Source organism: Orycteropus afer, unplaced genomic scaffold (assembly GCF_000298275.1).
Source record: "Orycteropus afer afer isolate SDZICR_OR568_19922 unplaced genomic scaffold, OryAfe1.0 scaffold00124, whole genome shotgun sequence".
Taxonomy (NCBI): Eukaryota; Metazoa; Chordata; class Mammalia; order Tubulidentata; family Orycteropodidae; genus Orycteropus; species Orycteropus afer.
Genome location: NW_006921711.1, coordinates 1529694 through 1557221, shown reverse-complemented (window position 1 = coordinate 1557221; position 27528 = coordinate 1529694). Strand labels below are relative to the sequence as shown.

General features: G+C 46.3%; 2 protein-coding genes across 2 annotated transcripts in view; one reads left to right on the top strand and one right to left on the bottom strand.

Moving 5' to 3' along the window:
• Positions 1 to 393: 393 nt before the first annotated feature.
• ABCG8 (ATP binding cassette subfamily G member 8) lies at positions 394 to 25242 on the bottom strand. Its single transcript, XM_007944417.1, has 14 exons — positions 25180 to 25242; positions 20220 to 20270; positions 17867 to 18010; positions 16520 to 16676; positions 11011 to 11249; positions 9110 to 9242; positions 8733 to 9002; positions 5669 to 5831; positions 5498 to 5587; positions 3958 to 4157; positions 3439 to 3515; positions 2222 to 2489; positions 640 to 767; positions 394 to 531 (listed from the first exon to the last, which is right to left on the bottom strand). Exons 1-14 carry the CDS (start codon positions 25240 to 25242, stop codon positions 394 to 396), a joined length of 2121 nt encoding a protein of 706 aa, XP_007942608.1.
• A 403-nt stretch (positions 25243 to 25645) lies between these two features.
• Positions 25646 to 27528, top strand: part of ABCG5 (ATP binding cassette subfamily G member 5) — a 44279-nt gene continuing 42396 nt past the window's right edge. The window contains exons 1-2 of the mRNA XM_007944380.1: positions 25646 to 25791; positions 26761 to 26882. Coding sequence (XP_007942571.1) covers positions 25646 to 25791; positions 26761 to 26882 — 268 coding nt within the window. The remainder of the gene's footprint in view (positions 25792 to 26760; positions 26883 to 27528) is intronic.

Genomic DNA, 27528 nt, shown 5'->3' with positions numbered 1-27528 from the left:
ACCTTTAATTCATTATTATGTTGTTATTTCCTTTGGGGCCTAACTATTCCTGCATAGCCTAGCTACTCAATTCTTACATAATTTGTTCCCATCTTGCATCAAATTGCTTATGTAAATACATATCACGAAGAAATAAATTAGCAACGATTTAGGTGCCACAGGTTTTCATGTTTCCAGAAATTGCAAGCTCCTGGCCAGTGAGCAGAAGCCTCTCCGACTGTCTTTATTCTGTTGCCATCCTGTGGCCAGTCTTTGCCACTGCAGCCCTGTGGCCGGATGTAGCTGAGCATCTGTGTCATCATTGTCCCGGGGAAGAGGCTCATTGGAAAGAAGGGAGTGCAACTGGAAGGTCTGTTCAAGTCGCCCACCAGCAGTCAGAAGTCTGGATGTGTGTCACCAGTCTTGTCTGGATTTCTGTTTGATGAACCTCAAGGACACATAGTATAGGATAATGAAGCCACTGCTGATGCCAATGAGGATGAGGTAGATGGCATAGAGGGGGTATGTGTTCAGGTCCATGGCACTGAGGATCTGGAGGCACAAACACTCAGTGAGCTCATTAAATAACGTTCAGTTGGATGTTCATTCATTTTCATGAAAAAGAAACGGGTTGCTGTCTGAGGCCCCTTCATTACTTACTCTGTCTCCTGGGATGTGGATGGTGAGATTGCCAACCTCCATGAAATAAGTGTGCCCATTAAAATGAATCTGCATCAGCCCTTCAAAACACCACCGAAGGAAGGACACTTTGGAAATCCATGCAGGCACTGGAAACAGTGAAGGCCACTTTAGTCACATGACCTGACCCACCCATACAAGGGCAAAACTTGCTCCCCAGGGGTATGCAGGTCTACGGTGGCTGAAAGTATCCCTGAAGAGAGGGCCATGGTGGCTCTGAACAAGAAAAAGCAAGGAGCAGGGAGAGGGAGTTAAGGGCCACAGAGGGCCCACTTAGGGCACTGGGATGGGGCCAAGGGGGTCGAGTATCTGAAGGGCCACTCACATGTTTATTCCATAAACTCTAATAAGTAATAAGCTTTCATCTGGCAGCACCCAGAGCGTGCTCACTGCACAGAGCTATGGGCTGTGGAGACTCAGCCGCCCCAGATCAGAGGTTCTGAAGTCCATGCTCTGCCTCCTGTGGTGGTATCATGGTGGGGTAACAGGGAGGAGGTAATGACCCTGCCTGGGACAGTCAGGAAAGGGCTTGCAGAAGAGAGGGGAGTAGAGGCACACAGCAGACAAGGTGGGGAACGAGTTCCCTTGGAGAAGAACCAGGAACCAGAAGTCCCTGCATAGCATGGTTAACCACCTGACTACCAGCCAACTGCTTGACTCGAACCCACCTAGAGGTGCCTCGGAAGACAAGCCTGGGGCTCTGCTTGAAAGCCCTATGGAGCACAGTTCTACTCTGAAGCACACGAGGGGTCACTGTGAGTCGGAATCAACTCAATGGCAACTAACAACAGAGAAGAGCCAGATGCAGGCTTGGAGATGAGGGCAGTGTACTGAGAGCTTCAGAGAGCTGGGTGGAGTCAGTAGGGTATAAGCAGCCCTGGGAGAGTTTGAACAAGGCAGTTACGTGGACTTGCACCTTAGAAAACCCACTGCCTAAGATAAGAGCTGAGAGGAAGTGGGGGACTAGAGTCATAGAGACCAGACTGTTCCAACAGCCCAGGGCCAGGGGCAGGGGCCAAGGCTGGGATATAAAGCAAGGGAGCACTTCAGAAAGACTTAGGAGGCAGAGGGTGTCCCTGGATTAATGCACTTAGCTACTAAGTGAAAGGTTGGCAGTTCAAGTCTACCCACAGGCTGATGAAGGCAGGCCTGATGATCTGCTTATGAAAAGTCAGCCATTGAAAAGCCTATGGGGCACAAGTCTACTGTGACCTACACGGGGCGCCATGAGTCAGAATTGACTTGATGGCAATTGGTTATTTGTAGGAGGCAGATTTGACCTGGCTTGCTGGTGAAACTGGAAACTGAGGGAATGAGAGAGTCAAGGGCTATTTCCAAGTATCGGCTATGGGATAGGAGAAGGTGTCATCTGCACCTTCTAATGGAGACATTCCCATGGTACACAGAAGAATGGGCTCTGCTCCCAGAAGGCCAGCCTTCAGTTGGAATCTAAATGATAGGCTTTCATCTCCAGACGAAAGAAGGCTTCATCCAGCCACACAAGGCTTAACAGAGCTTAAGCAGCAAGAGCAAGCAGCCTCACCTGTCCACAGGTTATCCAAGCTTATCATGAAGCCCCCAGTGAGGTAGAAGGAGTTGTAGAGTGCGTTGCCGAAGAAGGAGGACATGTGGAAGGTGGGGAGGAGGGCGGCAGTGCACAGGGCCATGGCCCTGCAGCAGAAGACCACCAGCCACACCAGCAGAAAGTGCAGCACAAAGGGCTCGGGACCCGGCCGCAGGTTGGCCAGCCAGTAGGTGAGCATCCCATAGATGACGATGTAGGTGCAGTGCTCTGGGAGCTCCCCCAGGATCTGCAAAGAACAGCACTAACAAGGATGTGGAACCAGTGCCTTCACTTACCACTATTTTGAAAGCACTTTAGAGTTTCTTTTTGTTATTAGTTGCCATTGAGTTGATTCCTACTACCGGTGACCCCATGTGTGCAGATTAGAACTGTGCTCAAGGGTTTTCAAGGCTGTGACTTTTCAGAAGCAGGTCATCAGGCCTGTCCCCTAAGGAGCCTCTGAGTGGGTTCAAATCACCAAACGTTTGGCTAATAGTTGAGCATTTAACCATTTGCGTCACCCAGGAGACCTAAGTTGAAAGGTAGCAACCCTCAAAGATGCCACCTTTCCCTGCTCACGGTGGTCAGGCTGTCGGAGGAAGGCATGGTGAGTGTCCTTGTTCTCAGGCCAGCTTTCCCTGCACACCTGCATGGGCTCCCTCCAGACAGTTTGAAGCTATCTCCCACAAGGAGGCAGCATAACTCGTAAAAAAAAAAAAAAAAAAAAACTTTGATGGGAGTGGGGAGTGTCTACTCTCCCAAAACCTGGTTTCAAGCCCCTTCCCTGGCTGTGCAGACCTGTAGCTGTGTGACCTTGGGACAGCTGCACAACCTTACTGAGCCTTCACTCCGCTGGAATGAGGACAGTAACATCTACCCAACATGCTTCCCAGGAAGGTGTTTCCCATCTTTTAAAAAATTTAGCTTCTTGCTGACCAGAAATGTGTCATTCCTGATCTACAATCCTGGGTCTGGTTGTAAATGTTTAGAAAACTCAAGTCTGTGAAACTTCTCTAGGAGTGTGGCAGCTGCAAGCACAGATGGTGCATGGCCCTGTGGGGACAGCCTGTTCCCCGCATTCTGCCTGCCGGGGTCAGCTAACTACTTCTCTGTGGTTTCTGCCCAAGGCAGGGCAGCTTTGTCTACCCAAACCTCTCATCCCAGGTGGCCACTGGCTCTCAGCCCTGACCAGTCACCTTGGCAAAGAAATAAGGACCTGCGGTATACAGCCCGTCCTCTAGTTCATGGTAGAGCATCGCCCTTTCTGAGTGACCTAAAGTGGGGGAAAGAAGAGAAAAGAATGAAAAAGTAAAACTAATTTACAATATTGGAGCTCCTCTTCATACAACTATTAGTTCTATTACTAATAGTTCTATTGTTTGCATTTGTTGAATTTTTAGAAAATGGGTCCAGTGAAGCCATTCTAATTTAGACGTTTGTTCAGACAAGTCCGGTCAGGGAAAGCCTTTTAGTTTTGCTGTGGCTTGTATGGTGCTGTCAAGTGTAAATGCTGGTAGGATCAGGATGGCTAAGACTCGCTGGTAATGTGCTTTCATTTCCAAACTAATATTAATGTGCAAACTTTAAATTATCATCTTTTCTTTCTCAATCATGATGAAACTGTTCAGGAAACCCTTGCTCCCGGAGCTCGGAGGAATGTGTGGGCTTTGGAACAGCTTGGGGGGTGGTGATGACCTGTCTCAGGTGGCACTCACATTTGGCGATGACATCCAAGATCACATTGAAAGGGATGAGAGCACCAATCATGAACAAGAGGGCAGCCGTGTCCATGAAGGAGAGCTTGATGTCCCCATGGCCGTAATAGAGGAACCCGATGATCAAGGACATCAGACAGGCCTCCATCCCATGGATGAGAAGGGTTGGCAGGTCTCGGAAATCATTAGAAATATGACGACTTGAAAAAGAAAAGAAAGAGGTGCTAAGGGAACAATATATACCAACCCTTGTGGCCTTGGGAGAGTCATTTACTCTGTAAGCCTCAATTTTCTCATCTGTAAAATGGGAATGATATTATTCACCTCAGAGCTGCTGTGAGGATTAAACGAAATCGTTAATAAAAGCCTCTGCCCCAGAGAAAGTACTCTGTAAGTATTCTTACCACTTTTATAATCAATTTATCAGTCTCGCAATTCTACTTAAAGATACTACCCCAAGGACATAATCAATCAGCTGCACAAAAAGGTATGGACAAGGATGTTTGCTGTAGTGTTGCTTGTAATAGCAAAAGCCTGGAAATACGCTGAATGCCCATCAGTTTGGACTTAATGGCCACGATACCCAAAAGGTAGAAGCAACCCAACGGCCCATCGACAGATGAATGGATAAACAAAATGTGGTGCATACCTAATGCATGCTACAACATTAATCAACCTTGAAAACCTTATACTGAGTGAAATAAGTCAGAAACAAAAGGGCAGATATTATATGATTCAACTTATAGAAATATCTAGAATAGGCTAGTTTACAGAGACGAAAGTTGATCAGTGGTTATCAGAGGCTGAGGGGAGGGGAAATGGGGAGTTATTGCTTAATAACGCAAGTTTCTGCTTGGGGTGATGGAAAACATTAGGGAATGGATGTGGGTGACAGTGGCACAACGTGGAGAATGTAATAAATGCCACTGAATTTTATACTTAAAAACAGTTAAAAAGGTAAATGTTTTGTTACATATAATTTGCTGCAACTAATTAACAACAACAACAATAAAAAGACTTGACAAGCAAATGAATTATGACTAGAGTCACACTGTGGGATGCCAGACGTTAAGAAGGATGAGGGAGACCTAGCCAGAGGAGAGGAATGGGTGCCATTCTAAGTGAAAAAAACATCCCAGAACACCACACAGAGCATGATACCACTTATGTACTGAAAGGTTTATGTGCATAAAGATATCAAGAAAGGCAAACACCAAATAGTGGACTCTAGTTTCCTCTGGAGCCTGATGTGACAGGGGACTTCCTCTTTCCACTTGAGGTTGTCCTCAATATTTTCACAATGATCCTGCGATATTTCTCTGACCATCCAGCCAGTGAAGATATTTTTATTTTGTTTGAAGAATAAAAGTAAGAGGACTGGGAGCATTTCTGTATTACTCTCAGGGCTGAAGCTGGTCCCTGTGATGTTTTTTCAAACAATTCTATGTCTTACTTCCTCCTTCAAATTCAGTTTAGACACCACGGACCTACTTTGGTATAACAAAGACTTTCTGGGGCAAAATGAACAATGGACAATTACCGGATCAGGGTAGTAAACTGCTGCACCGCCCCAGGAAAGTGGGAGTCCTTGGGCATCTGGAGGCTGTCGGGGTCCCTCGGGTGGGCCTGGCTGTGGGAGACAGTGTATGGGATTGGTCACTGGCAGCCCCTTCAGAAGGGTGCTTGCGCCCTAAACGCCAAGCCACCTTACCTCTCTGCACAGGGGCCCACGCCGAGCTCCTGTGGCCCTGGTCTCCACACAAAGTCATCAAAGTCACGCACTTTTTCTAGAAACGAGGCTGCCAGTGACTGAGCCCTCTCCCTGGTGGCCACTTCCTGCTCTCTGCTGCGCCTGTCAATGCTGGTCAAGTCCACTGTGGGCAGAAGATGCCAGCCGTGAGTGATTCATCCCCTGCATCTGCTCCCTTGGGGCTCAGAACATGCTCCCCATCATCCCAGAGGGAACAGGAAGTGAGGTCAGAGCAGATGCAGCACCACCTTACAGAGGCACCAGGCTTCTGGGCCCTCAATGCTGCCTTCACCCTGCCAGATCTGACCACATCTATAAACTGCCAGGTACAGGGCTGTGGACCAGAGGTGGGGCCAGCAAGGCCCTGGTGGCTGTGGCCTGCCCCCAAGGATCACCACCAGGCTCAGTTTGGGGCACTCCTAGGACAGGACAGAACCAAACAGACCTTCAGAACCAGAGGCCATGCCACAGTCACGCCTGGGCTCCAACTCCAGCTGTCCAAGAAAATGAGGCCTGGCCTAGCAAGTCTGCCTGGCCCCAGGGAGAAGGTGGGCTGCTCAGGGACTCCTGGACAATTCTGTTTTCACTGTAAATTACCAATCTGGCTGATGGTGATTTGGCTTCCCAACCAGTCTACCCAAAGGAGAGCAGATACTGGCCAAGGGGTACCAGGCCCCTCCTTTTATAAGCAGAGTTCTCCCTGCCCCTTAGTCAGCCACTCTGCCTGGGGAAGAGTCAGCAGACCAGGTGGAGAACCAGCGCTGATGGCACCCACTCCCTGAGATCCCAGGAGAGACTACCCTTGTTCACCCCTGTGAACATCGGCAGCTCCAACCCCAACCCTCTCTCCCCCAGGGCCTCCAAAGCCCATACTGATGGAAAAGGCAAACATATCCAGTCAAGCTGGGGTCTTCCTAAGCCCCTGTCACACCAACCCACAGAGGCTTCTCACTCTCGATTCCTTCTACAGACCCTTGGCTCAGCTGGGGGTTATCCCTTCACCTTTCTTCCTATGCCTTCTTCCCATTTCTCAACACATCTCAAGGCAGATCATGTCTAGGAGGGGCCTTGTGAACTGTGGCATGTCTCTGCCTCTACCCCACCCCCCACCCCCAGCATGCGGGGCTGCAGATGAGAATGTCAGTCAGCTATGGGCATTTAGGAATCCCTGGGTGGACCAATGGTTACTGTATTGTGTCGCTAATGGAAAGGTTGGAGGTTTGAGTCTACCAAGAGATGGCTCAGAAAGAAGCCCTATGATCTACTTCAGAAAAATTAGCTGTTGAAAACCCTATGGAGCACAGCTTTGCTCTGATGCACCAGGATCGCCAGGAGTCAGAGCTGCCTTGACAAATTGTACTTGGTATTTGACTTCTCTTAACCCCTCTCTGAGGAGCTCTGGTAGCTTAGTGCCTAAGGCACTTGACTGCTAACCAGAAGGCTGGCAGTTCAAACCCACCAGCCACTCCTCAGAAGGAAGATGGGGCAATCTACTTCCATAGTGATACTGCCTCGGAAACCCAAGGAGGGGTCGCTATGAGTCGGGTCTGACTCCACAGCACATAACAACAACAACAACAACAACCCCTCTCTGGGGTTACTTTAGATCTCGCCCTGCTGGCCAGGTTGGCGTATGCACTCTGCCCCCTTATCTCTGGATATGACAACTGGATTAAGGACAACATACTGGCAGGAAGCCAGGCCACCTGACCCCAGGAAGAGAGGATGATGTCTCTGTGAGTTCCCACAGATTGTAGGTACACAGAGTGAGGGCTGGTGCCTGGATAGACTTGCCCTGGACATCTGGGGGCTGGATGGAGGGTGGCTTAGGATGCTGGTGAGGAAGGCATGGGAGCATGGGAGCAGGGCCAGGGGTCAGAGATGGGACAGATATCCCTGGTGGGGTCCCAGTTCTGTATCCCACAGTTGTGCCAAGGGCAGGAAGATTGTTTAGCACTTTGGGCTCTGGTCTTCTCTGTAAAGATGGAGATGACCCTGAGCTGGCAGGGCTGGGAGGGTCAAATGGGAGACCCTCTGGAGTTTGGCACCTCTAGTCCTCAAGTAAATGGTCTTATGCTTACTGCTGAGGTCCTTACTACACTTTGCCATCCTGCACAAAGAGTTGGACTCCTTGACCACCTTGCCCTGTGTGTCAAGGCCTCTTCCTGTTTCACAACACGTCTCAAGGCAGATCACGTCTAGGAGGGGTCTTGTGAACTGTGGCATATCTCTGCCCCTGCCCCTACCCCCAACCCCTGACACACACATAGCATGTGGGGCTGCAGATCAGAATGTCATAATCAGCTATGGGTATTTAAGGGTCCCTGGGAGGGCAAATGGTCAGGTGGTCTGTGGGCCCTGGTACAACTGTGCCACCAGTTGAGTAGCCATGTTAACTCTCAGCACTCAGGGTCCACAGTGGGTACCTGGGAAGGCAACTGTCCCTCCAGGAATGAGGGGAGAGGCTCATGCTCTTGTAAGAGCCATATGCTGAGGACTCATGACTCCAATAGAGCTGAGCTGAGCAATTTTCATATCTAGAGATTCCCTGGCCAAGGCCACCAACAGGCCCTGAGCTGACCTGTACCTGAACCTCACCCCTAGCCCCGTCAAGGTCCTTGCCTCTGAGGGGGGCACTAGAGCCTAGTTTTAAGATTTTATGGTGGCTCCCTGACCTCAACTTCCCTAAATTTCCCTACAGAGCCTGAACAAGGTCACATTCTAGAAACTGAGCCACATTTTTTTGAATTCTATTCCCTCCAGTCCCCAGGATCCCCATAACTCTCTTCCCTCATGTGGGCAGAAATGTGGCTCTTTGTCTGCAGCAGCTTTTTGCAAGTTCTTACTCCTAGCATTTGGCAAACAGATCCATGGTCTACACCCCACCCTGCCCACCACCTCCATCCTGGTTTCCAGTCTTCTGAAGCCTCTGGATTTTCTCTTCTGGATCTTTTCACTAAGTTCTGGCAGTGATTGGGCCCATGGGGAGCCCCTGTGTACTGGTACCTCTTGCCTTGTGGCTCACCGTAGAAGTCAGCAGGGTTGCTGTAGCGAGGACAGGGGTGGCCATTCTCTGTGAAATACTGGACCATGTGCTGGGCTGCCCCCAAGTAGATGGTAGTGCCAGATGTCATCAGGAGGACTAGATCAAACAGCCGGAAGATGTCTGATCGGGGCTGATGGAGGGAGATGAGTACCAGCCTATTGCCTTTGGCCAGCCTGGATAAGGTCTTCACCAGGTTGTGGGCTGTGAAGCTGTCGAGCCCAGAGGTGGGCTCATCCAGAATGAGGATACCTTCCCGACAGAGAGAGGAGCCTGGTGGGTCACCAGCATGCTGGCCAGGCCAGGCCAAGGTGGACAACAAAGGCCCTTTATCCCCTCATTGGCTCCATGGCTCTCACCTGGGTTCCACAGGAGCTGCACCCCAATGCTGACTCTCCTCCGCTCTCCCCCTGACACTCCCCGCACATACTCATTGCCCACACGTGTGTTGGCACACTGCCGCAGCCGAAGCTCCGCCACCACATCATCCACCTGGGGGCAGGAGAGAGCCGAGGGCTTTAGAAGTCACCTCCAGGGCTGCAAAGTCTCTAGGTGACACAACCATTTGCACCCAACTACTAACCAAGAGGGTTGGTGGTTTGGACCCTCCGTGCAGTGGCTTTGAAGAAAGTCTTGGCCATCTGCTTCCCATTATGATTATGGTAAAAAAAAAAAATAAAACAAAAAACACCCTATGGGCCAGTTCTACTCTGTCAGAATTGACTCAATAGGTTTTTGTTTGTTTGTTTGTTAGTTTATAGATACCGCCTCCTCGGAAACCCAATTTGGTTTGTTTTTGTTTTGGAAATATTTTGACTCAAAATAAAATACCTGCTCCTCCCAGAATCTAGAGGGCAGGGCCATTGCCTTGATGGTCCCAAAGAACCAAGGATTATTTTCAAGCCTTGAGAGCTAACGTAAATTGTTCTGTGGGGTTTGGGAATTGCTTGGTGGCCATTATTCCTTCTTTCCCTCCAATTTCTCCCATTTGCAATGGAAATGTCTACATTGTGCCTGTTCCATCACTGTATTTTGGAAGCAGATAACCTGTATTCTAGATTTCACAACTGCTCAGATGAAGATGAATTTTGCCCCAGGATGAAATATGCCTAATACCTCATCTATATTTGATTTATGTGATTCACAAGATGAGATTTTGGATTTTTGGGATGATGTGATGGGATGAAAGTGTTTTGCATGGGGCAAGGACATGAATTTTGGGAGGCCAAAGGGTGGAATGTTATGGATTGAATTATGCCCCTCAAAATCTGTCTTTTAAACCCCAACCTCTAAATCTGTGGTTGTAATCCCATTTGAGAATGGGTTATCTTTGTTTGGCTAATGAGATAGAATTAGTTATGGTGTGTTTTAAGTCAATCTATTTTGAGATAAAGAAGAGATTAAACAAGCAATCTAAAGAAGCAGAGATGGGGAAGAGACTTGCCAAGGCACATGAAGATTGCCCAGGGCTCAAAAGAGACAAGGACCTTGCCCCAGAGCCGACCGAGAGAAAAGCTTCCCTAGAGTCAGTGCCCAGATTTTGGACTTCTAGCCTCTTAAACAGGAGCTCTGGTAGTGTAGTGCCTAAGGCACTTGACTGCTAACAAGAAGGCTGGTGGTTCAAACCCACCAGCCACTCCTCGGAAGGAAGATGGGGCAATCTACTTCCATAGTGATACTGTTTCGGAAACCCAAGGAAGGGTTGCTATGAGTCAGGTCCAACTCGATGGCACATAACAACAACAACAGCCTCTTAAAGTATGAGAAAATAAATTTCTGTTTGTTACGGGGAAGGAAAAAAAAAAAAGGCCTGCTTCGTCAGTTGTATTTTAAAGTGAATGAGGACAGCTCCTGCTGTGATGTTCACTCCCCTGATTCTTTCCACAGATGCTGAGTGGCTTCTGTATGCTAGGCACAATGGCATGTGTTTGGGACATGGCCATGTACTGGGGGCAAGACAGTTGGGGTCCCTGCCCTTACGGAAGGTCAGAAAACAAGAAAACAGGCAAATACCCAAATCATAAATTCTGACAAGTGAGTGAAGGAGACCCAGTTGGGCTGAGATGGGTCAGAGGCTGCAGGGCCCCAGAAGAGCATGGACGTGCAGGGGTGAGACTCGGGTATTTTCAGGCAGAGGGTGGTGAGCTAGTTATCCAGACTCCACCTGTGGCTAGGTCCTAGCAAGGCAGGAAGGGATGCAGAGGGGAAGGAGATCATGGCTTCTCAGACCTAAGGGTCACTGCTGGGGTCAGGGAGTTACCCTTTTGTTGCGTTGGGCCTGGGAGAAGGTTTTGGGCAGGCGCAGCTGGGCGATGAAGGCCAGGGTCTCACGGACAGTCAAGTTGGGCAGCAGCTGGTCATGCTGGCGCACATGGGCCACACACTTCCTCACCAGGTGCGGTGTGCTAGGCTGACCATTGATCCAAATCTGGCCTGACTTGATCTTGCCACCATGGCCACGGCCAGTGATCACATCCAGCAAGGAGGCCCTCCCATAGCCTGCAAAGCCACCAGAGACATTTCTGAGAGCACAGCTTTTGTGGGGCCAGCTTAGGAGCCACTGTCTCCTATAAGTCTTCAGCCATCATGGCCACCTGTGTTCTTACAGAAGGGAGCAGCTCTGGTGACAGGGCTCCAGGCCTGGATGGCACAGCCCTAGCACCTCCACTGGAACCCTAGGCTTTTACCTATAGCCAACATGAGCACCGATGGAAACAGGGGAGGGGAGTGTATTTTGGTGCTGGGGGCTCCAGCCAGAGCTCTGGTGACTGCATGCGATGGAGTAGGCTGGAGCCCTGACAGTCACAGGCCGGCCTGAGCCTGGCGCCTTCTCCTGCCAGCCTATAACCAATGCCCTTTCTTTCCCAGCAAGGCTGCTGTTAATTGCACTATGAAGCATAACTATTTCTGGCTGGCAAATACGCCAGTAATGTCTCATCCCTCATCACTCAACATCATTTGGCTCAGAAGCTGGCTTTGTGGGAAGGAATAATTTGGAGCATTAATAGGATGCCTTGTACTGCCTCAGGCACTTGACTGCTAACCAGAAAGCTACCAGTTCAAACCCACTAGCCACTCCCTGGAAGAAAGACTGGGCCATCTACTTCTGTAGAGATACTGCCTTGGAAACCCAAGGAAGGGTCGCAATGAGTCAGAATTGACTCCACAGCAATGAGTTTGGTTTGTTTTTTTATCTTGAGAAATAAGTAGGGAGGGGAAAAAAAAGGAACAATAGCTGTAGCAATAATTTTTAAACTACAGCACAGTGTACACATGTGCTCTGGATTTCCCTACACCCTTCTTACTCTCATTTTTCTCAGTGGTGCTTTTTACTCTCTCCCAAAAATGGTTACCACCATTCACTTCTGAATGACATACTGGTTGCTATCAGTTTGGGAAAGAGAGCATCAGATTGGATGTCTTTTCCCAAAGCATTTATTCTATGAGGCCTGTTGCCAGGCCTTTCATAGCTATTTAAGCTTAATACAAATTGGGGTCAGGCTCTGAGAATACCTGCCCGCAAACAGGCTGGGAATGAGCTCCATACAGTTCCCTTCCGGTGGGATTTTGATTTCTTTACTGTGTATTCTTTTTGGAGGGGCTAATTTTCCAAGTTGTTTTTGAACAAGTAAAGTACCAACACACAACATACACCACACAATGGCTCCTTCTAGCCACATGCTACTTGCAGGCAGATCCCATAGAAGCAACCTAGTGCAAAAACAAAAAAAGTCCCAAGAAGCTAGAAACCTCCCCACATGATCCTTCTCTGACCAACCAGAGGCTCTCAGGGTGGGGCTGCATGCTGGCTCCTGGGGGCACTTCAGTGAAGTTCCCTGAGAACTCTGATGGAGCTTAAGGAAGAGCAAACTGGAGAGGGAGCTTTGACCTTGATCCCTGCTCAGCCTCAGACATTACGTCCAGGCTCTGAGAGTACAGGGGAGTTTGCAAACATGTCAGGATTCCCAGGCAGAGAGCAGGAGGTCATATTTTCTAAACAAAACTCTGTGAGAGGAGTGGGCGGCCTTTCCAGAGGATGCCCCATGCATTTGGGTCCATCTTGTTTGAGCTGGGGTGACATACCCACCCACAGTCAAGATTCATAGGAAAACATCTATGGATCCCGATTCTGTTGAATAAGCTAAAATGCCTGGGACTATTTTAAATTTATTTTTAAAAATATATGACCAGCCTTCTAGTGTCTGCATATGTGTCTGAGTGTGTGTGTGTGTGTGGGGAGGGGCGAGCAAAAGTCACAGGAAGCATAACTGATAAACCTTTATAAGAAATAATTTTAATAATCTCAGCCAAGTAAAATTGAAGCTTTAAAAACACTAAACATAAAAAAGGTAAACACAAAAAGAATAAAGTAGAGGGGAAAACTTCCAAATTGGTAGAGGGAAGAAAGGTGAAGTAAAAGGAGGCTGTGTTCTATTCTCCAAGTCCCCTTTCCACTCTGACATTTCATAATTAAAAGGCTTGAGGACTACTTAGTATAATTCTTGCTTTGAATCTCACTTTCCTCAACCCTAAATCAGTGATACTAACAGCTACAGTGTTGTAGGTAATAAGTATTAACCAGGAGGATGCTATGGCTCTGTGAAAGTGCCTGGTAAAGTCCCTACATGCTCTATTCATGAAGAAAAGAAAGATTTCATAAGAAAAGGCACCAGGAGTTAGAAAAATAAAATAGGCCTATGGCAGCTCTGGTGGTGTAGTGCCTAAGGCATTTGACTGCTAACCAAAAGGCTGGTGGTTCAAACCCACCAGCCACTCCTCAGAAGGAAGGTTGGGCAATCTACTTCTGAAGTGATACCACCTTGGAAACCCAAGGAGGGGTCGCTATGAGTTGGATCCAACTCGATGGCAATGAATTTTTTTTTAATGAAGAATTTTTGCTTTTTGTTTTTAAGTCAGGATTGCAGAGGCAGGGCTGGAAGTGGGAGAGGCTTCATGGCATGTCTGTAAAGCATGTCACAGTTACAAAGGGCATTTACCCACATCATTCCATTTGATCTTTGTTTAGACAATAAACAGAACTTCTCTATCAGAAGACTAAAATTGAGAACAGGTTTTTAAGAAATTGAGTAATCTCTACCTCTGGAAATGATTAACTAAAAGATAAAATGTTCTTTCTCTAAGACAAGGTAAGGGTGTCACAGAAAGGAACATCTTAATCTGGGAATTAAGAGACCAAAGTTCTGCATTAAATGTGTGTCTGTAGGTGAATGACTTAACTTCTCTAAGCTTTAGCATCCTCATATCTCAAAGGAAGGTGTATGTGTATGTGTATGTGTGTGTGTGTGTGTTTGTGGTGTGTATGTGTTGATGTTTGTATGTCTGTGTGTATATGTGTGTATGTCTGGTTGTATGGGGACACTCTAGAAATGTTGAAAACTAGATACATTGAAAACCATCTTCTAAAAAAAAAAAAAAAGAAAATCATCTTCTAAAAATGCTTGATAAAATATTACAAACATCTTTTCAAATACACAGCTGAGTTGTAAGACAAAGAAACTTCCAAGGGCTAAAAATAAAGAGAAAAAACCCTGAAAAAATAAAAAATGCAAATAGATAACCGCATTGTGGCTACCTTGTCTAACTGTTTTAACCAGAAGACCCAGTTTTAAATGGCTGCATATGAACAAGGAACTATGTCTTGGATCCAAGATGAAGAGCTGAAACTGAAGCCACCAATAAAGCAGGATCATTGACATGAACTTTCCTTGAAAGGATAAACTAGGTAAAAGTTCAGCCCACAATCAAAGGAACAACAAGAAAACTTGTCAGTCTTATGCTGAGCTGTGGGTGGGAAAACAAATTCTCCCTTAAGAATGCATAACTATGGGCCCATTTGCACATGGATCTGGAGTATGAACTTACATTATCTGTGTGGCCCAGGACATCTCAAACTACAAATTAAAAATAGAAGGGGTCTCCAGTTAGTAGTGCACTAGGGAGCCTGGCAGAGGCAAACACAAATCTTCAGTTGGAAGCTGTATCTTACCAAGACTATGCAGAATTCCCATGGAAGAAGCACAGCTGAATATAAGTGCACATTCCAAGATTACAAAATATATAAGATGCCAAGCCATCATAAGCAAGTGTCAGCAAAAACAACATACAGTAGAATCAGACCCCCAGAATCTCTAAGTAGTATGATTATCATACAAAATATATAAAATCTTTACATTAAAGATATTTAAAGAAATAAAATAGCATGAGCAAGGAGCAACATATAACAAACAAAAAAGACTAGGTAGATTTAAAAAGGAATCAAGTAGAATTTCTACAAATTAAATTGTATAAATTAAAAAGCAAAATAAACCAGTTAAACAGTAGATTAGATACAGCTGAAGAAAGAATGATCTGGACAATAGATCCCAAGAAGTTACTAATAATCAGCATACAGACAATGAGATTGAAAATGTGGAAGAGAAATAAATAAATGGAATCTCAATAAATCTCAAACAAGGCAAATAAAAATGAATTCACAACTAAACACATAAAAGCGAAACTGTCAAAAACAAAGACAAAAAGAGGATCTTAAAATCAGCCAGAGAGAAAACAAAACAAAACAGATCTCTACAAAGGAAAAATTAGGCTGGTAATACACTTCTCATAAGCATCAAAGGAGTCCAAGAGACATTGGAATACCACCTTCAAAGTGCTGAGTGAAAAATATTGTCAGCCTAGAATTGTATACCCAGCTGTACTGTCTACAAATCCTAGTAAAATAAAGACATTTTCAGCTAAGTAAAAACAGAGTTTACCACCAACAGACCCTTACAATTCTGAAGGTTGTAATTCAACAAGAGAGAAATTAAATCTAGAGAGATAGGTCGTATAATAGAAGGAATGATGAGCAAAAATTGGTAAACATAAAAGGAAACTTTAACAATGGTGATTTAAAATAATTGCAATAATAGTTGATTGGTGGGGCTAAAAAAAAAAGCAAAGAGAATATAAAAATTGCAAGCAATTGAATGTAAGAAGGAAGAATATGTTTTGTGGGAAAGCATCTTTATTATTATTATTATTATTGTTCTGGTAGATTATAGAGATATCAGTTGGCTTTAAATAACAATATTCATGTTGAAAAAGGTAAACACAAAAAGAATAAAATAGAGGGGAAAACTTCCAAATTGGTAGAGAGAAGTAAGGTGAAATAAAAGGAAGCTGTGTTCTGTTCTCCAAGTCCCCTTTCCACTCTGACATTTCATAATTTTAAATTTGGCCTGTGGAAGTAACCATTTGAGGCACTTTAAAAATCTGGATCTTTGTAGATGGTTGAAGGTTGCTGTAAAACTTGAGCGGCTGAGAAGTGAGAGTTGCAGTGAGGACTGTGCCTAACAATTGTTTAACCATAATCAGGAATCTGTGGAAGGAACAATCTGAATGAATGCCCTTTGTGACTGAAGAAGTCCCCTGAAAAGAACATTCAGTTGGAAACTGCCTGATCTCGGGAAACCTTTTTGCCTCATCTCAACACAGAAGTTACCCAAAGACCTGATGCTTCAGTTGGACAAGAGGCACACTCTTGGCCTTCTAGCATAATAACAGCAGCTGGTAAATTTAAGAGCTAATAAATGGAAGAGCTGCAATTTGACCCCAGGTCTGTCTGACCCAGAATGTGTGCTCTCAACCACTCTTCTTTATTATTCCATGAGTCAGCAAAGGGTTCGGTAAGAAACATCCATTTGCCCAAGGGTCCATTCTGCATCCCAGGAGAGAGGGAACCATTAGCCCACTATTTGCCTATAGTGTACCTGAGCTCCCTATGATAGCCAGCATCTGCCCACTTTTCACTTTGAAGCTCAGGTTCTGGATGCCCAGCTCACAAGAGTCCTTGCTGTTGTGTGACATCCAAGGCATCTTTAACTGAGCCAGATGCTCAAACCAAGGCACCTGGGAAGCCATGTTCACCTGTGGGGAGACATCAGAAGGTTCCTCAAACAGAAGAATGGATCAGAGGCCTTCAGCGACTTAAGTCCAGCTCCCCTGTGCCCAATGTGGTCTCTCTCCACAGGGGACATCTCCCTTTCAATACATAATAGGCACCCACTCCCACATCCTATCATATATGAAGGCTGAACCCAGCATGCAGAGAATCTGAAGCTGTCAGTTCCAAGTCTGAAGACTAGGGGGAATGGAAAGCACGTGCAACAGCAGAACAAAAACGAAAATACAATCCAAAGCAAAACAGCATCATCATTTAATAATATTTGTAATTCACTAATAATTTATCGAGAGTTTCTTATGTACAAGGCATGGTGTTAACTGCTTCATATCCACTATCTCATTCAATCCTATTGCAAATCTGTAACACAGGTACTACTATAATTCCTGTTTTACCGTGAGTAATTAAGTAACTTGCTCAAGGTAACACAGCTATTAAATGGCAGAGCAGAGAAAGGCTATGGTGTGGCTCATCAGCTTCTCCTAAATCACACCCACAGGAAGGAAGACAAACTCAGGCCTTTGAGGTTCATCATCCTAGGCCCAACCTGTTCTGTCTGGGCAACAGAGGTTTTGTTGGGGAGATGTGGGGATAAAACGTCCTTGTATCCTACCAGGAGATTTCTGAGAGCACCAGTGGTCCTTGTGCTCTGGATGTTTTGTTAGCTCCAGGATAGTACATTGTACAATTTAAAAGATGATAGAAAAACTGGTGAAATCTAAATAAAGTCTACAGTTTAGTTAATACCATTAACTAAGTTAGTATCTTTGTAAATTTCTCAGTTTTGATCATTGTACCATGTAAGATGCAAGCGTTACAGGAAGTGGAGGAAAGGGTATATGAGAATTCTGTGTCCAACCTTTGCATTTTTTTCCAAAAGTCTCAAATTATTTCAAAATATAGAGTTAAAAAAAATTACAGTTTCTTCCCCCCATCGGTTCACACGTTTTGCTTGACATTTCAACAAGGGTCCTATTTTCTTTTTATGCCTCTCAACCTCCAGTTACAATATGTGTAGCTGATGTGCATGTGAGGGATCAACTTGGGCTGGCCTCTGTCCCCTCCTTGTCCTTGGGGGCCACAAGCCTTTGGGAGGTGGCACCCTCTTCTTCCACTTGGGGAGCTGTTTGGTTTTCCCCACCCACTCTTCCTCTACCTGGTAGCTCAGATCTCGAACTTCCAGGGTATTGGACTGGCCACTGTAGGTGAAGTACAGGCTGTTGTCACTTTCAGAGGAGAACAAACTGTCCTGGAGGTCCTGTTGGGAGACATGACAGGTGAGAGGCTCCTCTGGAAGCCACTGAGGAAGTGGGAGAAGACTGGAGGAGACAGGGGAGAACAGCAACATGAGTGAGGCCCCTACTTGGCAACAGTTTTGTGCAGGTGGAGCGCAAGGGCTTTGAGAAAATAGTATTGTAGATGAGGACACATCTCTCCTTCCCACCAGTGAGGGCTCTGGGGTTTTCCCCAGCACAGTTCCTGGACCCAGAGAAGCTCAGCCTCAGTCTGGCTGACTCTGAAGGAGCCCATAGGAAAGAGCCCCAGGCCCTGGCCTAGAGGGAGCTCTGAGAACCTCTGCACTGGAATGCCTGAGCTGGATGCTGGGCAACTCTCCTACTTCAGTCATCTCTTCCCTGGCTCCAGGCTAATGTCTCCTAATGACAAGCTTTACACACCCAGTGTGTGAGAGGAAAGACCTACTGACAAGTAAATGCTGAATACGTGTGAAGATCCCATCCTGAGAAAAGTCAAGTCTTACTTTGATAAGAAGTTTTGCACAAGAAAGCCACTGAAAAAGTTGTTGGGGATTTCAGAGGAAGTCTCCTCTCATCATCCTCATCATCATGGTTATGACCATGTTTTTGTTGTAGTTATTGTTGGTGGTACACCTGAATGTACAGTAAAACCTGTGAATGCCAACCTGTGTAAGACAGAAACCTGTCAGAGAAGGAAAACTCAAATATTTTCCACTAAAAGGAGAGATTAAAAAAAAAAAGTGGTAAGACAACATCCTGTCAATAGAGGAAAACTTGTGAGACCCAGAAAAGACAGTCCTGTCAAGGTCTGGCTCTCACAGTTTTGCACACTGCATATCAAAGAAATCAATGCTCGATGGCATCAAGTGATATATTTGAATGGTATTAAGCATCTGTAGATGTGAATTTCATATTTAGCTGAAAAGTTCTTCTATTTTCAAGTCCCCTCCTTTAAATCCAGGAGGCCTGGACAAAGAATCCCATCACTAACGTTTCAGTGTCTAACACGTTTCTTTTTTTCTTCTGCTTCTGTGGCGCAAGGAGAAGTGTGTGTTTATCAACAAGTTCTCACTGACTCTGGCTCCCTCTCAGCAGATCTGTGTCTCACACTGATGCTTCCTGCCATCAGTCAATCAAGCACCCAACAAACACTTATTGGGAGCCCACATCACACTCCAGGCTTAGAGTTTGGGATACAGAGGTTTAAAAAAAAAAAATCACCGAGGAGCTTAGATTTCAGTGGGCAAGATGGATGATTAGGATGGAGGGTAAGGCAGGGCAGAATAGAGGCAGGCCCACCTCAAGCGTCTGATCAGAGTGTTCACTGTGTTCACACACATATGGTTTATATGAAATGATCAGTTTTGGGAAAAAAACACACAAAAAAACCCAGTTGCCATTGAGTTGTGACTCGTGGTGGCTCTGTCTGTATCACAGTAGAACTGTGCCACATAGGGTTTTCTTTTCTTTTTAAATTACTTTGTATCTTTATTTGGTCTCTTTGTCAAAATTGGTTTTGTATTCAATAATTCATACACATTTTGTTTTGTGACACTGACTGCAATGTAACAGCATTCTTCCCACTCCTTCCCTATGTTTACTGTTTCCATTCTTCTTTCTATTTTTATCCCTTCCTGCTCTCTGAGCTTTATCCCTGGGCAAAGCTGCTCTGTTGATCTCTTGTGGTTGATTGTTCCAAGGAGTATATGCCTGGGCCTGGAGACTGTTTAGCTGAAAGTTGAGCCACAGGAGTGAGTTCAGTTCCAGGCTTGAAGGGTGTCTAAGGGCCATAGTCTCGGGGGGCTCTGTAGGGTTTTCAGTGGATGATTGTTCAGAAGTAGATTGCCAGGCCTTTCTTTCAAGGTGTCTATGGGTGGACTCAAGCCTCTAACCATTTGGTTAACAGCTGAACATGTTAACCCTTTGTACCACTCAAGAATTCCTTAGATGACATAACATGGCTAAAACATCCCATGGTCTCTTTGTCAAATCAGTCTTGCAATGGTGATTGTGATGTTGTTGTTATGTGCCGTTGAGTCGAACCCAACTCATAGCGACCCCTCCTTGGGTTTCCGAGGCAGTATCACTACGGAAGTAGATTGCCCAACCTTCCTTCCAAGGAGTGGCTGGTGGGTTTGAACCACCAGCCTTCTGGTTAGCAGTCAAGTGCCTTAGGCACTACGCTATCGGGATAGGTCCTTGGAAATGAGTATGCTCCAGGCCTATGGAAGTGGAGAGAAAGAAGTATAGTACCTTATCAGGTGACAGTCTGCTGCAGTCCCAGGGTTCATAGTATCCAGACCTCTAGGAGAGTACAAAAAGCAGCAGATCATTACAACTTACATTGTTTAATATTTGAACTTTTACCAGAAATACCCAAAATTATACAGAAAAACCATGGAAAGATAAATATTAAATTCAGGAGAGGGGTTGTATCTGAGGATAAGGGGTGGTCTTCAAAGGTATTGGTGATAATTTAGTTGCGTGGTGGGTACATGGGAGTTTGCTATTCTTTAAAACACTTTTGTCTGAAGTATTTCAAAATGTATTTTCAAATTGAGAGTGTGAGCCCCCAAAGAGAGCATGACCCCAGGTTTCTAGCTCCTTTTTGGCCCCAGCTGCCAATGTCTGCAAAGCAGGGGTGAGAGATGAGGGTCAGGGGTGAGGGTGGAGGAGGTTGCAGGGTCTGTGCCCTCAGAGATGGAGAATGATGCTTCTGTGAAGACCAAGAGAAGCTCAGGCTGCTGCTGGGCGGGGCTGGATGGCTCTGCTTTAGTGGCCCCTGCCCTTGCTCACCTCCACCATCACCACACATACTGCTTAGTTTTTCCACTTTATGTTGTCAAACTATCAGAATTCTGTTTCCAGAGATTCACTTTGGCTAACAAGCATCCTGGTTTTTCTTGTTTGATTTTAATGCAAATATCCAGAGAAGGGATATGGAGCCATCCGTCACTCAGTGTAGATTATGGGAGTCCTTGGGTGTTGTAGATGATGAAGTACTCAGCTCTAACCAAAAGGCTGGAGTTTTGAGGCCAGCAATCTACTTCTGAAAAAATCAGCCGTTGAAAACCCTGTGGAGCACAGTTCTACAGTTCTCAGATACACACGGACCAAAAAAAACCAAAAAAAACAAAAACCCAAAATCAAACCCTCGAGTTGGATCCAACTCATAGCAACCCCCTCTTGGGTTTCTGAGGCGGTATCACTGCAGAAGGAGCTCTGGTGGCCTAGTGCCTAAGACATTTGACTGACTGCAAACCGAAGGCTGGCATTTCAAACCCACCAGCCACTTCTTGGAAGGAAGGTTGGGGCAATCTTCTTCCATAGCGATAGTGCCTCGGAAACCCAAGGAGGGGTCACTGTGAGTCGGATCCAACCTGTTTGGTTATCACTACGGAAGTAGATTGGCCAATCTTCCTTCCAAGGAGTGGCTGGTGTGTTTGAACCACCAACCTTCTGGTTAGCAGTCAAGTGCCTTAGGCACTATGCCACTAGAGCTCCCAAGATACACACAGAGTTGCCATGAATCAGAATAGACTCAATGGCAACTGTTTGTTGTCATTGATTTTCCCCAAAATTATGAGATTATGAGATACTTTCTAGCCAAAAGGTCCCAGGTTAGATTTAGGGGTGAGGAACTGCCAAGGATGGAAGGTTGGATAGTTTTAGGATCTGGGCAAAGTGTGGAGGGGTCAAGCTGTGCTTTGAGAAGAGGGAGGGGAACTGAGATAAAAGGAAGGCGAGAGGTGCAGGTTCCCTGTTCCCAGGCTGCCCCTCAGTCTCCCTTCCTCCCCTGTGGCCAAGTGACCTGCATGGGTCAGCTCAGGGATTGTGCTTTCTGGGCGATGCACAAGCCATTCAACTTTTGAAGAAGAGAATTCAGGCCTGGGTTGGGGACTACCTCCATTCTGAAATATTTTTCTTGGCTCCCAAGAAGGATTTGTTAGACTCTTCCTGAGGTTTTGACAAATTCTCTGTATTTTTCAAATACTTAAATATCTATTCAGCTGACATCTTAATCAGTATGACTGTCAGAACATCACTTGATTACCTGACAGGTGACACCCAAAAAAGCAAAAGCTGCTTTATTTGTAGGTAACCAGCTCGGCTCCTGCGGGCCTACATTGTAATTTCTCCTTGTATTAACTTCTGATCAAATTTCTGAGTCAGAATGATGGACGAAAGGAAACTCAGGGAGCACAGATTCCTTGTGCTAAGATGAGGAGCTCATGCCTCAGAGAGATATGGAGATGTGCCCGAGGCCTCGAGACTGCTCTTGGTGGAGGACACATAGGGTTGGCTGAGCTGTGGTCCTGGGCCTTTACTAGAACATTCAGGCTAGATCTTACACCAGCATCTTATACCTTGTCCTGAGGCCTGGGCACCTCTCTCAACAATGATTATACAAATAATTTTTTGAGTGCTTATTATGTGCCAGACACTATGTTAATTACTTCATATCCACTATTTCATTCAATCCTCATTACAAAACTAACGTAAGCACTACTATAATCCCTGTTTTACAGATGAGGCTCAGAGTAGTCAAGTATCTTGCTCAAGGTCACATAGCTATTAAGTGGCTGAGAAAAGAAAAGCTCATCAGCCTTCTCTTCTCTCTGAGGAGCTGTAATCCTCCACTGGTCCTGCTACTGCCCATGGATGAGGAGTCCAGGGGCCAAGGACACTTGCCACTCCAGGTGGCTCAGGCCCCAGAATCTGCTATACTAATGGCCTCGAGTCCACTCCCAGTGCCTAGGTGGGCCTCCTCCCAGGCCTATCCTCCTGAAAGCTGACAGTGCCACCCAACGAGGCATCCTAGGCCAGAGGGGAGACTGTTTGTAGAGGGTATGGATGGAATCTGGGAGGGCAGGCTGGGGTGCCCACACAGGAGTAAGGTGAGACAGAGCTAGGGTGGGCAGATAAGGGGACAGGTTGTGAGCTTGAGTTTGTAATCACCTCCCCATGCTACCACACTCTAGCGTGCCACTCCAAGAAAACTAAAACTAAACCCATTACCATCAAGTTGATTCCAACTTACAGTGACCCTACAGAATAGAGTAGAAATGCCCCATAGGGTTTCTAAGACTATAACCTTTATGAAAACAGACTGACATGTATTTCTCCTGCATAGCCACTGGGTGGGTTCAAAGTGCCAACCTTTCACTTAGCAGCCAAACATTTACCCACTGTTACACCACTACAAGTGGTCTCTCAAAAACTCCAAACTCACTGCCGTCAAGTTGGGTTTGACTCAGTGACCACTCCTTGGGTTTCTGAGGTAAAACCCAAGTAGGAAAGTAGATTGCCCAACCCTCCTTCCCAGGAGTGGCTGGTGGGTCTGACCCGCCAGCCTTCTGGTTAGCAGTCAAATCCCTTAGGCACTATGCCACCAGAGCTCCTCCAAGGAGTCTGGAATTTCTAAATGTAAACCTGGCCTTCAAGGTTGTTGGTGAAATGCGTAAGAACTCAGCTGCTAACTGAAAGGCTGGCAGTTCGAACCCACCCAGTGGCTCTACAGTAGAAAGACCTGGCAATCTGCTCCTGTAAAGATTACAGCCAAGAAAATCCTGTGGGGAAGTTTTACTCTGTCACATGGGGTTGTTATGAATTGGAATCCACTTCCAGGTTGTTGGGAAGGTTTATCAGAGCAAGAGAATAGAAATTATTTTATTAAACAACATTTTCGCTTGATTCGCAACATTTAAATATCTAGACATGATATGTGGCCCCCATCCTCTTATTTCAGGCCCCATAAATGTTAGGGGCAGACCATTGCTTGAAATCTTTAGATTGGAGAAGATGAAATAAAAAATGGCAGAATCTGCCCACATTTCCTGATTTTGGTATCAAGGTTATGCTTGCTTCATAAAATGAGTTAGGGAGGATTCCATCCTTTTCTATGTTTTGGAATAGTTTGAGTAGGCTTGGTGTCAGTTCTTCTCTGAATGTTTGGTAGAATTCTCCAGTAAAACCATCTGGGCCAGGACCTTTTTTTGTTGGTAATTTTTTGATGACCTGTTCAATTTCTTCTTTTGTTATGGATCTGTTCAACTTTTCCACATCAGTCTGTGTTAGTTTAGGTAAGTGGTGGTGTGTTTCTAGAAATCTGTCCATTTCTTCCAGATTTTCAAATTTGTTGGAGTGAGTTCTTCATAGTATCCTGATATCTTTTTTATTTTAGTTGGTTCTGTTGTGATGTCACCCATTTCATTTGTTACAGAATCTGCCCACATTTCCTGGGTGTTGGATTCTGGCAGTTCTTTGCTTCCAACGCTGTGGTGGCTGAATCACCAGATCTTCTAGGCAGAAACTGTCCTCAAGGACACCACTGATTTTGTATCCTGTGTTGGCTACAGGCATTGCTTTCACAGTTCACAGGAGTCATTCCTGGTAGAGGTTGGCCCACTGGGATGTGCACAGAGCAGAAACAGTCATTTGCTATGGCTACAGAACTGAAAGGTGGGGTCATTGGGCCCTTCTGAGCCAAGCTCTAGTGATCCAAGGCCAGCCCAGGTGGCTAGTGGCTGTCCCTATTGGGTGTGAAGCCCTCAGTCATTTTTGTCTTCCTCTTCCTCCTCCTCCTCCCCACAGCCAGCAAAGACAGAGGTGGGTGGGGTGAGTGTATATGGAATTTCTGCTTCCTCTCTACTTTCCAATTTAGTTTCCTGCTTCAAATCCCACCCACAAGCCAATTTCAGTCAAAGGCATTTCCCTAGTAAAGATTCATCAGGAAAAGTAAGGGAGGAAACCTTGTACCTCTACCTCTTGGCCACCTGGCTGAGGTCCATTTCTTCTAGCCCTGTCCCAGATCTTGCTGTTGCCTGCTATAGCCATATTTTGAGCATAAATTCTGATGTTCTCACAAAAGCCATCTGTCCTCTGTCTCACCACTTCATTGTTACAGGGATTCTGAGCTTGTCAGCCCCACTGTCAAAGAAGACATAAGCAGAGTCCTTGGTATTTGGGACCACATCTATGATCAAGTTTCATTTGGACAAAGCTAAATCAGCCAGAATCACAACCCAGGACAAATTTTTCCCTGTAGAAGGCCCCTAGCCCCTGAATCTGCTCTCCATGGCTCTCTGACTCTCAGAAGGAGTTCTCACTCTGCTTGTCCTGGAGGCAAGTTATAACAAAAAGACCTTGAGGAAAGAAGGGAAAGCCTGACCCCTCCCCACCCTCCCAGGCTGAGGGGATGCCCATCACTCACCAAATCATCCTGGGGAGCAGCCCTGTTCCACAGCCGTCTCTCAGCTGGGGCCGTCTCACCCATGGGGCCCAGCAGTGTCTGCCGATTTGTGGCAGCTCCCTGAGAAGTTTAGCTGCTACCTGCCTTTACCAGGGCTTTCTCTCTCCTTCCCAGAGCGGCCAACCTCTGATCGACCGTCTGTGCACCGTCTGCCTCTCCCAGCATTCCTCTCTGGTAAACCCTCACACGGACACACACACACACACTGTGTATTCTGCCCACTCTCAAGATAAGGACACTGTCTAAAGGTACATCAGATAATGGCACTGGTGGCCTAACCCCTGGCCTGCTGGGAAGGTCAGGAGGGACTTCAGGGCCAGCTGGGAGCAGGCAGGGCAGTTGCCGAGGACTCCTCAGCTGAAGGTGCTCTGGGTGTGCGTGGGGGTTTGGCCACCAGAGAATCCACCTGACTCTGCCCCTGTTGGTCATGAGTGAGCTCTCATCGTGGATCCCCACAGGGCCCTTGGGACTTCAAGTGAACAGTGGCTCCCAGAGGGCCCCAGAAGGGATTCCGGCAGATGCTTCAAAGCCCCGACACAGCCTTGGCATTCTCCATGCCTCCTACAGTGTCAGGTAAAGCAAAGACCATTTCTCCTCTCCTGCTGGGAGCTTGAAGTCTATGCTTCAGGCTGTGGTCAGGGATGCCCATGGCCTAAAGGGCAGTGGACCTCTCACCCACTCACTCTGGGGGCTTTTTGCTCTAATGGGGGACATGCGTGGAGGCTTGCTACCTTGGGAGAGAAGGGGGGAAGGGCTGCTACTGGAAAATGAGAAGCAGTAGGGAATGGGCCCTCCTCTCAACAAGGCGGGGCCTGGAAGCTACTGAAAAAATGCAGCACATTGAATTATAAGATTTTTTTATTTTTATTTTTTAAATCTCATTGCCATAGAGTCAATTCTGACTCATAGAGACCCTGTAAGTCAGAATAGCATTTCCAAGATTGTAAATCTTTATGGAAGCAGATGGCTTCATCCTTGTCCCACAGATCAGCTTGTGGGTTGGAACTGTTGACTTTTGGGTTAGCAGCCAGATGTTTTACCACTGCATGACCATAACTCCTTACACTGAATCATACATGCTGAAACTGTTAAATTGGTGTAATGTTTTGTTGTGTATATTTCACTACAATACAAAACAAAAACAAACATAAAAAGTGAGTCAGTGCCCTGCCTTGTGTCCCTGTCTCTTACCATTTGGTCCGCAGCCTCCTCCTGTCTGTGGGCCTGTCCTGTGTGGACTTATGGAGGGGGCCTGGGGCATGGAGTGCTGGGAACACAAGGTATAATGAAGGCTGTGAAGGAACGCTGGGTCGGCCTCAGAGAGAAGCAGTGTCCTGTCTGCCAGCTCCCAGACAGGGAACTGACTTTAGAGCACTGCCTTGTCAGCTTTTACAGATGAGAACATTGAGCCTAAAACACATTTAGGAACCTGTCCAGGGACAACTGGGGTGGGCGAAGCTGAGACCATTGCTGGGGAAGGCGGTATCTGGCCCCTCTGGGACCCCATCCATGCTGCCTTTACTCACGCGCTTTCCTTTGAAGCAATCACGTCGGGCCGTGGTGGGACCTCACATCTTGCCGGCACACGTGGAACAGGCAGATCCTCAAAGATGTCTCCTTGTACATTGAGAGTGGGCAGATCATGTGCATCTTGGGGAGCTCAGGTAAGCTTGGGAAGAAGTTCTCTAAATTCTCAATGAGGACTCAGAAAAGGCTTTGGCTGGATTTAAATGCCAGAATGAGGAAACAGATTTAAGATGCAGCAAGAGTGAAATCTAATGACATGTCTGTCTGACTGTGAATGGCATAAAACATTAGAGCCTGGTATCATTGTGAAATCTTTAGAAAAATCCTTGAAGGAGTGTAAGGTGTTGCCTAACTTGGAAGTGGATTCATATTTCAAAGCATGGGAAGCACAGTGCCTGGCATATAACTCACTCACTGCCATCGAGTCAGATCTGACTCATAGCGACCCCTCCTTGGGTTTCTGAGGCAGTATCACTACGGAAGTAGATTGTCCAACCTTCCTTCTGAGGAGCGGCTGGTGGGTTTGAACTGCCAGTCTTCTGGTTAGCAGTCAAATGTCTTAGGTGCTATGCTACCAGATTTCTTTTATCTATACCCTGCTTGGAGACAGGAAAAGGGGTTAAATCTGCGCAAAGATGCCTGCTTAGCCTCCATATTTGAAGTCACTGTTATTTTATTTCATTTCAATATGATGTATTTCAAACATACAGACAAGAATAGAGGATAACAGAAAGAATGCTCATGCATTAACATCACTTTATCAATTCTTTTTTTTTTTTTTTT